The sequence below is a fragment of the Nelumbo nucifera genome, chromosome 3 (genome assembly GCF_055504915.1).
Source record: "Nelumbo nucifera cultivar China Antique chromosome 3, China Antique-T2T, whole genome shotgun sequence".
NCBI lineage: Eukaryota > Viridiplantae > Streptophyta > Magnoliopsida > Proteales > Nelumbonaceae > Nelumbo > Nelumbo nucifera.
The window spans coordinates 14,810,980-14,824,528 of NC_142651.1; the positions used below are offsets into that span (position 1 = coordinate 14,810,980).

Here is a 13,549-nt window from a genome sequence, read left to right on the forward strand (position 1 = left end):
GAATTTATTTGCACTGATACAAAACCATGGTAGTGCAAATGATTTCGGTGCAAATTATGATTTGTTTTTAGTTCAAAATTTATCTTATTTTACTTGATTGCAATGCAAATGAAGTAAAATAAGACTTGAAGCAGAAAAAATTAAAATTCAGAACAAAAGTAAACCAGAATTTGCATTTATTTCATTTGCACTCTCATGCATTTGTACTAATGCAAATAAAATTGCACCGCAACCAAACACAGCCAAAAGATCAAAATATTTTTTGTATATTTCTTCTCCTTTCAAAGTATATATGTATGGATCTACAGATGAAAGACATTTTAAAGTGTGAGAATATGATGAAAACGAGTTCAACATGGAAACAGCAAAATTGAGGGTTCTCTCTGAATCTTCCTTCCTACAAAACTAATCTTGTTTAATTTCTTTTGACACCATAATAGTTGGTCTGTTGTTATTGCCGACATGTTCAGTACTCTGGACATTAATTTCATATCAACCTGAGAACAGAACATGGTTTGATCGAATTTGCCTTCTTGATGGTGTTTCTGCAATCTCTTCACAATGCAATTCCCACTTCTCAAAAGGTCTTTGAGCCTCTTCTCCTTCTGTATGGCAAAATGATGATAATATGGTTAGAGCAAGGAGCCCCTTTCTGAATAAAAATGCAGAGTTGGAGAATCAAAACATTCAAATAATTAGAAATCCAAACCTTCTGAAGATTTGTTCGCACATCCATCAGAAGTTGAGAGTCTGCGGAGTTTTGGAGTTCAACTTGGGTCCCCAGAAATCCCTTCAAGATCACATTGGTTTCATCCTTATCAGCACGAAGAAAATCCCAGAAGATTTGCATCGACTTCTCAATGATCTGTGTTAGCATTGTACTTGTGATCACGTCGTTCTCTCTTCTCTTTCTTTTCCCTTTCGTTTTGTTTTTCACAGAATCCTCTGCAGTGGCAGTGCAATGAGTGTCCATATAATCAAACACGTTGACATTCATGTTAATCGAAGATTTTATCTGCTTTTGTTACCTTTTATAACTGGAAGTTGAAGAAGGTTGCGAAGAACACATCGATTCTTGACATAGTTTTGAACCCTGGGCCCTTCGAAAGTCTCATTCTCCAGGAATCTCTGGATGAGCACTTGAAACTGTTGAAATTCTCCGGCGACCTGGTTGTATCGCCGGAGACCATCTGGGTCCGTTTCCTGCAGCTCTTGGGCCTTGTTGTATTGCCAATTGAGGATCTCCCAAGAGAGGCAGACTTGTCCTACATACACCATTTCCAAATCTCTCTGCAGCTCTCTGGCGAACTTCATCGTCGGGTCAGCCTCAACCCTTCCACGTTTAAACAATCTTAAGTTGTGGAACAAAACGGAAGCGATCGCTGGAGTGGACGATCTTCGGCTTGAAATCGATTGAAGTGGATCCTTCAGCTGGAGAAAACCTATAGATAGACACAAAAACATAAATATGAGAATTTAGGGCCTCTATCTATACTATAGCAACTTATTAAAACTAAATAATTGATTTTTCTCTTCAAACCTTAAACCTGCCTGACCCATTTGTTTAACCCGGAAACCGGGCTGGTTTAATTCAGAACAGTAGTCATTCTCACCCGTCACCTCAAAGCCTTATCCCTGAATCTGAATGCATGATTTAACAGTTGGGCACCAAAAATCATTTTGAATTTTTGATTGGATTAGTCTAGTAGTTGTGCAACATTATGTACCTAACTTTTACTTTTCTTGTCTTTTATATAATTAAAAGCAAAATCTGATTGACAAAAGATTTCTAACCCAATCAAGTGGAGCAAAATGCTTTGAAACATTTCTAGCCTTCATATATTTTTGGGGAGAGGACAAATGGAAACTAAGAATTGCTGCTTATAGATAGAGACTCATAGTGGGCAACCCACCAAAAGAAAAAGTTCCACGTGGAAAGTGGTCTAAAAGGACAAAACAAAGGAGAAAAACAAGAGTAGTAGTCAATAATACTTCCAAGAAAAACAACTGGCCACCCCTATCCATATCGGAAAACAAAAATAATAAAAAACCAACACATCCATGTGAATTTTTGTATCTTTGTTATCTCCAGCTCTCTAGTCTTTCTTTTACACACTGTAAAGTGTTAATAAAAGGAGTGAGACTATTAGCGCAATAAGCCAATTAATTAAAGTGTTGGTAGTCGGTATCTCATTTTGTCACATACTTACAAGTCTAACAAAAATAGCCTACTCGTGAGTCGTGACGGGGGAAGTTACTGTGTCTAATATTTGTATTACAGGTAGCCTAGGCTTGAGTTGGGAATTGGGATGTTCATACGTTCTGGTATCATATGTTATCTGGGCCCACATTGCTTAGTGCCCGTTTGGAGGGTTAGGCTGAACAATAGTAAGCTGCTTCAGCTGTTTTGAGGCACTCTACAGGCGTAAAATGACTAATTGGCTCTTCAGATTTTTCACCATACATAACTTAAGGAACGTCTGTGTAGGCCCACCTTGAAAAGTCAGAACCCATTGTGTTTCAGTTCTGAGTTTACATCTGCGCCCCACAGCAGCACATCTCAGCGTGCATTAAGAATACCTCTCCTACTTGCCACTATTGGGAGATGTTCCCAATACACGGTTGGTTGGAATGTGCTGTGGGGCGCCCTGTGATGTGAATTCTTCAGTTCAGCCCTCCCAAACGGGCACTTAATGAAGCTTTGTGTGTACTCATTCGAAAGGGCTGCACCGCGGCTTCTTATTCTTTGAGGTGGGTCCCACATAGACATTACGTTGGGTTGGGAATGGGAAGCATCTCAGATTTTATTTTTTCACTGAACTTTGTGGTTGAATGGGTTGGGATTTGCTCTCACCAAGCGCACCTCACACCGATTATACAGCTACATTCCACCTGGTAGTAAACATGTCGGCCATAAATAATAAATATAAGTACCGGAAATACTTCCGATGTGCGGTAAGGCATGCTCTGTGAGGAACAGATCGGTGTAAGGCAGCTGAACAAGCTTCGCTGAGTCTTTAACTGACCCTCCCAAACGAGCCCTAACCCTTAATGTACCTTCATCCTAACCCCATAGATTTCGTGATCACCAAGCCCATGATCGAAATTCGAAACGGACAAAAGGAATCCCCAAATTCCCTTAATAAGTGCAACGACTCTTGGACCAGATGGTCCAAACTCCAGATGGGCCCATAGATACGTCGCACTATGCAACATTACAAAAAAGGGATTTCTCTTTCGCTCCTAAAAATGGAGGGAATGCTCCTCTCGACAGTGGATTTTACAGTCACGTCATCAAACTTTATTTAGGATTCTGTCCAACATCGGCGACGTGGCTTTTCATCCACCGTCAAAAGAGCGTTCTCTCCTCTTTTTGAAAGGTGCTCTGATCAGAGAGAAGATGATTTGGCACTATTCCATCAACGATAAATAGAGCTAAGAAATAAAAAAACAAAAAAAAATTTGTAAAAAAGCAGAGCTCCGTTAATATCGAGTTTTGAAGCTTACCAATTCCATACATCTTCTGATAATTCAAGATATCGAATTTTCGCATTCTTTCCCTGTAACTCTTGTAGAATCTGTGTAGCTCGTCCATTCTATCCTCGTGCAGATACTTCTCATCAATCTTCCAGGGTTTCAGATCTTCCATCATCTTCGGGGATTCATCTTCTTCTAAGATGGTGGGAAGTCCTGTAGCTCTAACCTTTCTCAGTTCCATCCTCAGCTGTTCTATCAAATCCTGATGTTCCCACAGAATCTCCAACCTGTTTGTATCATCTAATTCTGGTACTGATGAATCCTGCAAATTCGGTTGTTCAGATCTTTCTAAACCATCCATTGTCTCTTTTTCTTGGCTACCGTAAATGACTTCTGGGTCTGGGATATCTTCGTCGTCGCTGAAATCTTCATCTGACAGAACTTCTGCGTGTACCAGATTGCTTGATTTTTGAAAACTGGGTTCTTCAGAATTTCGAATCTTTTCTCTTAGTTCAATCTCATTGTCAATACTATTGCTTATCTGTTTGATAGGTTTCCAAACAGAGAATGACCCATCGCTGATTTCGATGGCTCTGTCCAGGAAGCTTGAATTCTGCAGATGTGGCTCTTCGTAACCTTGTGTTTCTTCTGCTAATTTTACCTTCTCTCCATCAAAATATATCTGAGTTCCAGTATCTAATCCTTCTCCGAAATCTCTCTCCGACAAGAATTCATCACTATTGGAATCAAAAGCATGATCCTTCAGAGAAAATACATCGCTTAAACTAATCGATTCTGGTTCAGAATCTAAAGCCACAAAGTCTTTTTCGAATAGAAACTGAACTTCATAAGAGATATCCTCCTTGCCGGGTAAATCAGTTTCTGGACTAACTTGCTCTTCCTTTTCAGCTACCTGAGCTTCTGTGAGTGGTTCAGATTTTGTTTTTCCTGATTCTTCTTTGCTGAGATCAACAGGGCTGTAATTTCCTACTGATTCTTCGTAAACAACTTGAGCTTTTGAATAGAGTTGTTGAATCTTCTCCGATAAGAATCCACCTTGGATAATCTCATTATCGCTGAAAGAGTCATAATTTGAATCTGCATATAAATCTTTGACAGCGAAGCTCACAACCTCCGGCTCTTCAACGAAGCCACAGAAATCCTTCCCAGAAGAGAATTGATATTTACTAGTGTTCACCGTGGGGGCCTTACTGGGGTTAATGGAATCTTCGGATTCTCTGTAACCTGTAGGAGTGTCTTCAGAGGTATGAAATTGAAATTTGAAACAGAATTTCGGTTCCTCTTCCTGAGGAAACCCATCATCATGATCTGAATCCTCAAAGATGGTAATTTCAGATTCTCTTTCAGGCTCAAGGCAACTTGAAGCAACAATTGGACCATCTTCCTGAGGAAGGATAGCCTCTCTATCTGTAACACCAACGGTGGTGCAACTTTTGTCATGGCTCTCAGAAGTATTATTTGTTTTAAATCTGCAAGAAGAAAATTAATGAAATAATAAGAACCCATCGCAATTCAACATGAATGAACTGAACAGTGAAAACTAAACTGACCCACGAATTATCAAACATGTAATTCTGCTTACCTAAAGATGTAAATACTGATGAGGCCGATCAGATAAAACACGTAGCCAGTGGCAGAGAACCAGAAAGAAGTAACAAAAAGGAACATTTTTGTGAAGAGGAACTCATTAACAGATCTTTTGTTGAACAAATCGAAGTGGGTAGTGGAAATGAACATCTTTGGTGTTCCCATCAATTCAATCCACCTCCCTGCTACTTGGGTTTGAAGAAAGAACAGAATAACCGTTCTGGAAAACTCTTCATGTTTCCATTGAATTATGTCAAAAGATAAGAGAATGAGGAAATATGGACTTCCTACCTATAAAAAAGAAAAACGAAACTGCAGGGAAATACTCGAGGATTTGTGAGAAAATCTGGTAGAAAGAGGTTGAAATCTAACCTAATCAGCGAGACTGGAGGGAGAGATTGAGCTACTTTCAAGGGGAGAAAGGAACCTGCGAGCAACTTTAGCTCTTGCTGGTCATTTAGTTGCTTAGAGTTCTCAGGTTCTGTTACAGTTAGCTCGCTATATAAACGTTCAAAAGAAGATATATCAGTTGAGGAGTCCCTGTGTACCTCCCACACGTTTTCACGAAGAGAAATTATTTAACTGTCAAAGTCAAGTTAAATTACAAAATTAAGCAACATATGATGTTTATTAGAACTCTCTCTCTCTCTCTCTCTCCGACTCGGTCTCCCTCCTCCAGGGGGAAATTGTTTATCAAGCGTTCATGACTGGGTGGATTCGATTTTAAGGCACACAAGAAGGCAAGAGGGCCATAGTACGCTGTAATTAATAATGTCATGCTCCAAATGAACTAACCATTCAATTAATAGAATGGGTCAAAGGGGTCGCAACTCGCATGGGGGCTTCATTTAGCATCTGTCTGTGTGTGTCTGTACATGACGTACATGCGTACGTACGAGGTAACAGTATTTAAAAATTATTGAAACATCCGAGAATGTAAACATACACGTTAACAGAAATACAGTTAATTCATTGTGCATTGGTTAACAGTCTCCTACATCTGGAGGATTATATATTCTATAATGAATGAAAGGGAAATGTATAATGCATCAACAAAATGCATAGGTGGAAATATCGATTCACTCCCCCTCGCTCTCCCTTTTTGTTGTCTTGTGTGTGTGTGAAGATTTATTATGTTTCTCTCCGTTGGTGTTTATTGAAAAAAATGTCATACATGCATTGGTATTTATTGTATATAAAATTACTGTTTGGTTTTACAGTTTATTAAATAAATATTAGAAAATTGAAACGTTTTGATTTAGGAAAACGTTAGCTTCCAATAACTAGTCATTTCTTGAAATGAAATGCTGATGTAGTGTATTTTATTTGAGATGGAAAACTACTTTATGAGGTGTTACCTGAAAAACCCATAAAACATCCAACCAAATAGAAAAAAAGCAAAAAACGTTTAAAGTAGCATTTTTTAGATAAACGTTTATCTAAAAAAACACCTCTAAGGAAACACCCATAGAACCAAACATATGCTTCGCCACTTAGGTGATGGCTGGCATCGAAGCCAATTTCCCATAAATTGGTGCCACATCAGATCCATATAAGCATTTGAAGAATCAGTAATTTTTTTTTTCTGTTTGGTTGGCTGATTATGCTATTTTCTAGAAAATCAGCAAAAAATTGATCCCTGAAATCAGTATGGGAAGAGGGATTGTCACTCTAGAAAATCAATACCGAACAATCTCAAAAGTGATTTCTAAAAAATCAGCTGATGGAGAAAATGATACCAAATAACAAAAAAAAAAAGATTTTTGAAAAATCACTAATTTCAATAATCATTACCACCGGTTTAAAAAAAAAATCAGGTGTGAGAAATCAGCAAACATCACTTTAATGAAGAACACTAACAGAAATATTCTTGTATATATATATATAGGTAGGAAAATGTCATTATACTCACATTTGAATTTGAAGAATGTTGAAACGAAAATTGATGTTTGGATGCTGATTTAGGCCTAGAGAATTGCTTTGAATTTAATCAAACAGTTGGTGTGGTTTAATGTAATTAAAATTAGGTGGTAATATAACTTTCAGGTGATGCAAGAGGGAGTTTGGTTTAAATCACAAGTCGTCAATTCGACCCATTGATGTGTGCTTGGTTTAGCTGTGAATTGGGGAATGTTTGAAAGCTGGCTCTGCGGACAGTGAAATTATATTAATTAATTAATGATATTAAATTAAAATCATCAGCTAGCCAGCTAACGTATAATATTGGTTGGCTTTTCCTTTAATATTTAGCTATATATATATATATTGTGTATTAATGGATCGTTAATTAATTTAATTTCTTTGTCATGTGGATGTGGGTGGTGAATCTGAATCCTGGCCTATATAATGAGGGAACCCGTGAGCTCCTGCATGCACTCTAGGAGGAATTAATAAGTTCCCCATTTTCGTCTCTGGTAGGTAGGGTTGTACTTGTATTATTATTTATTAGTAAATAGATCTGTTCATGGGCTGGGTAGCCCGGTGGCCCGGCCCACACCTCGGTTGGGGTTGGTCATATAATTAGGCCGGCAGGCCTGACCTCGGGCCTAACATAGTAAGTTTGGCTGTGTTTTGGACGGGCTTGGGATTTGTCAAAAAAGTCCGACTCGAGTTTGGCCCGACCCAATTCAATATTATATATTTTATAAAACACATAATGTGTATTTTATATATTATATATATAAATAATATAATATTTATTGAAAAAAATATATATATATATATTTATAATTTAATATATACATTTTTTATTTTTTTCTTTATAATTTCTCTCTCTCTCTCTCTCTCTATTTAGCCACTTCAGCAGTAGTAACAGCATGGGCTAAATTTCAGGTTTGGGCCCAAATCTAGGCTTCGGGCTTTTTATGATAATCAGGCTTGAACTCGGGCCTTAGAAAAATCTATTAATACAAAGTGAAAGTCCAACCCGACTATAAACAGGTCTGTTAGTAAGGAAAATCCAATTTAGAATTTGAATGATTAATAGTATTTAGGTGCTTTCTTTTTCTGCCGAAAATGGACGTTTATGGCCACTTGCAGGAGTCAGTCGTGGCCGGATGGGTTTTTGACACATAAACGCTCATTGTATTTATTTGTTTCAATTAATTAAGCTTGTTTAATTTGATACATTAATTGCCCAGAACCAGTTATCTAGAGAAGAAGATAACCGTTGGTTTGGAGTAAGGCCAATACAAAGAAAAAAAGGAGCTTCCATATAAAGATACAACCTGGATTTAAGGGTCGCGTGCGCGCATACTCTAATTCCGACTTCATCAGATCAGAAGATAGCAAAGTTATTGACGTCAACATACATACACTCTTTTCTGGACTCATGTGCACCTTTAATTACAGAATAGTAATACTTCGCCTTCATTTAGTGGAAACAGGTTTTTTTGGGGTGGCAAATGGGTGGATTGGGTTGGGTGTGGGTTGAATATCAACTCACCTATATTAACCCATTGCCATTATTTATTTGGTATTAGTGGGTCACAACCCATCTTGACTCTGACCCACCCTGATTCATTAATCGAATGCAAATATTAAGAAAATATAAATATTATAACAAATACAATTATAAATATTAGAAAATTAGAGATAAATATAAAAAATACAAAGAAATAATAAAAACACAAAATTTGACATAAATTTGCAAAAAAAAAAAAACAAAAAAGTAGAAATTGTATAAAATACATAAATTGATAAAAATTAAAAATAAATATATATTTCAACTGAGAAATTATAAGAGAAAAAGATAAAAAACAAGGATTGCGTAAAACACCTAAAATCATAAAATTTTCAAAATTATATATTTCAACAAAAATAATAAATTACAGAAAAAAAATTAAAATATAAGAAAATCAAAACGACCATATACTTCAGCAGCTCAGCCAATACTAAAAAATATAGAAAATGGTGCAGTTTTAGTAAATATAATGAAAAATGTAAAAATTGCAAAAAACAAAAAAAAATCGCCTTTCCTCTGGTTCCTGTAACCAGCGGCCATGCCATCCTAGATCTGGCCCAATGCTAGAATAACTGAATAAGAGGAGGGGAGAAGGAAGAGTTAGAAGACCTAGTTGGTGGTACCGGTGGTGGCGATAAAGAGAGTAAGAAGAAGAGGGAAAGTAGATCTGAAATCTAGATCGGTGGTATTGGCCAGCGGTGGCGGTAAGAATAATAACACGAAGAGGGGAGGAGGAGGAAGGGTAGAATAATAGATTTGAAACTGATATCTGATACCAGCGGCGGCAATGACAAGATTAGTGATATTGACGGCAGCAAAATTGGTGGTACCGGTCACTGCAGTCATCGAAAGTTCCTCAAAAACTTCCAGCTTCTTTTTTTTTAACACTTGCATCAAAACTTAAAAGCTAGTTTGGTAGATGACTAGTGTTAACTTCGACTTATGGGTACTCTCAACCCAATCCCACCTTGATCCTTTTTCCTTAACCCAAATGGGTCACTGGATCCATAATGACCTTTTACTAAAGTAGGTGGATCGGGTTGGGGTCAAAATTGCCACCCTTAGGCTTAATTGGTACCAAGCACGCCTAGCTTAGATTTAATAATTAATCATCAGACTAATTGGCGTTTTGATTTTTGAATTCTCAAATTTATAGCCTGAACCTGAACCTGGGGTTGGGATAGGATGTTAAAAGCAGATGATTGAACCTTAATGCTAATAGATATGTCAATGGATCGGGTTAAATAGTAAGTTAGGCTTTTGATTCTTTTAACTCTAGCCTTGTTCGGGTTTGGCTAATCCATCTGTCCGATACCACACCAATTAGTCAATTGGCATCTTGTATTATCATAATTAGTTATCACTTTTAATTTCATATAAATCTTAAAGCTTGGTTATGTTTATTTTGATTTTTTTACTAAATTCTAATTCAAAATTAATGAGTTTTTCTTTTAAGCTTTCAAAATGCATGATAATAAATATAATTGAAAGGCTATGGATCGAATTAAGGAAGAAACATTAGAGGCGTCAGGTTATTGACAGGACAAACCTGCACCGAGCCCAACCCCCCCCCCCCCCCCCCATTCACGTCTAAGAAAAATGATGGTTATACAACCCAAGCCCGGCCCATCATCCATTCATCATTGAAGAAAAAAAAGAAGACAAAGACAAGCCATCTTGCTAATCCTAGCCCACTACCAATGACAATACGCGACAAAGGTCATGACTCACTATTTCACCATTTAACATGACTTCCAATATTTGATGATTTTATTTGGATTCTGGAGTCCACCCCAACCTGACTTGACGCCTAGCGAGGGATTCTGATTCTTTCCTTTGTGTGAACCCACAGCTTCTAAACATTCTAAACAACGCAGAAATCTACAAAACTAAAAAAATTAAAATGTTACCGATCCCAAACACCCTCTTGGTCAGTTTTGTCTTACAAACGGCCTTCAAAACTCGACAGTCCAAACTCCAAAGAAATGACTTATTGCAGAAGTGGGTAATCGTTCAGACTCACTGCATCAAGCAAGATCTCGGTATTCATGGGCGTAATGCAAATGCTTGTAGTACTTAATTCCATGGGTCATACCATACGTAATCTTGTTAATTACTTTCGGCTCTGTGTATCACTCCGCAATTAGATGTCCTGAATCATACGCAATTTTCTAATATGGGTCCATTCAATTTTAGTCCAAATCATCTTTTAATGGACACGTCATGCTATCTTGTCCCTTGCTGGTTTTTCTCATTCTTCAATTCTTGTCAGATTGACCCATCCAAATCCAAGCAATGGACTCCACCTCATCTACAAGTGTTTGAAATGGTTGAACCAACAACTCAAAGGGAAAATAAATATATAATGGGATTTGTTCGAGGCAAATGGGTAGTAGTGTGATGTGTGACTTCAATTTCACAAAATTTTGGCATGAGTCTCACACGTCTTTGGTCCCATAAAAGATTGTGTGTATGACAAAAATCAATACCAGTAGATGATATTGGAAACCTCCTATTGTTTTACTTGTTTTTTTTCTCTATCGAAATAAAAAGACATAATTGAGATTGGTTGTTTAAACCAGTTTGGTAGGTACGTAGTGTGATCATATCTTAGGATGGACCCTTCCCCATTCGATTGGGGTTTCAATTATGCATTAAAAATTTGACTAGGTTTGACACTTCTAGTCATAGAATGTCAGGTAGATGGTTGTTGTATCCTATCAACTTGTCCTCTCCATAAAAAAAGAACTAGAAAAATAAAAAAGAAGAAAATATTGGCTTCTCTCTCAGGATCAATGATCAGTTGCCTTCATGAACTTGTCAAAAACGAGGCGCGGGGGCCTACTTTATTGGCAATTCAATTTGTAAATGAAGTAAGCATTTAAAGCAAAGTAAAAAGAGGCAAAAGTGAATAACTATTTGGGATCCATTTGGTTTACATTCGAAATTGGAATTGAAATCGGAATGATTTATTCTTATAGTTTATAGTTTGTTTGGTTCAAACAGGAATTGAAATGAAAATTGGAATCAATTAGAATGAGATTTCATTTTCAAGGGAGGGGGGAGGGGGGGGGGGGGGGGGGAGAGGATATTGGCCATTCCCTCAAATGGGGGAATGCTATTCCACCTCATTCTGCCCCAACCAAACAGTTAGACTTGGAATATGGCCCATTCTGATTTCGTTTCCAGACCCCTATTCCTGTGAACCAAATGGACCCTACACTATTCTAATTCGTGTAAGTATTTTTTGGCTCATTTTTTTTCCAGAACCAAATGAAGCCTAATTTAGTTTATTTTACTTACTCATTTAGGTTGCATTTGATACCATATTGCTGTTTCTACCAGAAATGTTATTTTTTGTTTTGTATTGTGTGTTACACATAACTGTAGGATTAAGTGGATGGGGACAAAGCAGTGTAGGATTAAGTGGATGGAGACAAAGCAGGGTGTGCAAGGTTTATTGACCTTTCCATGGAGAGCATCATGCAATTTGGAGGAATGCCGAGTGACCATCTCAGCTACTCGTTCATCGACACCTAGAATATTTTAAATTGATCAATACAAATTGGCATACAACTGTTATTCGAGATTTGATAATTGAAACTTGAAACAGCCATAGTTTAAAAATGCATGTGTGCAGGCTTGATGAGGGGAGGAAGTTTAATAATTATAGTTGAAGTGACTCTGATATGTGATATGCCAACACATATACCTCACCAATTTGTATTGATCAACCCAAAATGTTTCAGGTATAAACAACAATAACATGGCATTTCATGTCAAAACTCGTGAAACTTCGTTTGTTGGTACCTTTGACTAGGTATTGAGCAAGTGCTTCAAGCAATATTGTATTAGATATTGGCATTTCTACCTAAAACATGCAAGTGTGTTTTAAGCGTCATTCTGTTTGGTATTGGCATTGCTACATATGCATTTAAATGAGATATTTATATTCAATGTGATACCACCCGATTGTATTGATCCTCATCCAATGTTCAAATTTATAAATAAATATTTTCTTATGATTGGCTCATTTGGTTGTACAAGTACACAACCAGAAAAAGAAACTTTGTTGCGGAGGTAAGGATTATGGGTATTTCAAGTATGTGTGATGCACTGGAATATTAGTGGACACATCAATTTGATGTTTATTCCAATACCCCCTGATTTATATTTTTAGTAAAAACACTTTATAAGTATTTTTATCTCAATCACAGAAAATTGACATTTAAACTCGAAATGCCTAAGTAGCACTGATGTGGCAGCATTTCAAGTAAAAACAGCCACGGTACCAATTAAATATCACCTTTTCCATACCCATGTTATGTACATTGCATATATAAAAGGCAAGAGTACGTTTTGTTTTCATTTTCATGTAAACAGTGAATATTTGAAGTGGATCACTAATTTTGATTTTCAGGTTTCATGAATCATGAGTCAACACAGTGTTGGGTTGTCATTTTAGTTAGGTGATGATCAGCTTTTGGTGGTTACAACTACCATTCCTGAGTAAGAAATATCTTTACCAGGTATTTGCTGACAAGAAAATATGGTTTAGATAGACTCCTCCACCAACACCCACAGTATTTGTAATGTTTTCCGAATTAAATCTGCTGGACCATAAAAAATGGTTCATCATAAACCTTAAAATATGGACAGGTTAGATAAACTTTTATCTCTTAGCACAAGCCTTCCAACCATTGTATTCTGTTAGAAGTCTGTGTTGAGAATGCTTTTACCCTTCTCAATCAGGGTTAGCATTATCTACACCTCTGCTCATTGTCCATAAACTCTTTTTATCATCTAGATACCCAAGAATCTTGCTTGAGCTGCCGAAACTACTCATTCACTGATCTACAAATGGCAATTTGGTTATAGCAGAAACCCCTGTTGGGTCCTACTCAATTTCATAGAAAACATGCTACTATCAAATCAGCATACCTTTTCCTTGATTTCGACTTGATTGAAAGGTCATTTAATTAACTCTTGTTGATGAGCAAA

The 13,549-nt window shown here is 37.0% G+C and overlaps 1 protein-coding gene across 1 annotated transcript; it reads right to left on the reverse strand.

The window, feature by feature from the left end:
• Window positions 1-248: 248 nt before the first annotated feature.
• LOC104597481 (uncharacterized) lies at window positions 249-5,630 on the reverse strand. The gene is made up of 5 exons (XM_010259054.3): window positions 5,081-5,630; window positions 3,508-4,967; window positions 1,029-1,442; window positions 710-945; window positions 249-605 (listed from the first exon to the last, which is right to left on the reverse strand). The coding sequence occupies exons 1-5, from the start codon at window positions 5,248-5,250 to the stop codon at window positions 351-353; spliced, it is 2,535 nt and encodes an 844-aa protein (XP_010257356.1). The 5' UTR covers window positions 5,251-5,630; the 3' UTR covers window positions 249-350.
• Between the last annotated feature and the right edge of the window lie 7,919 nt (window positions 5,631-13,549).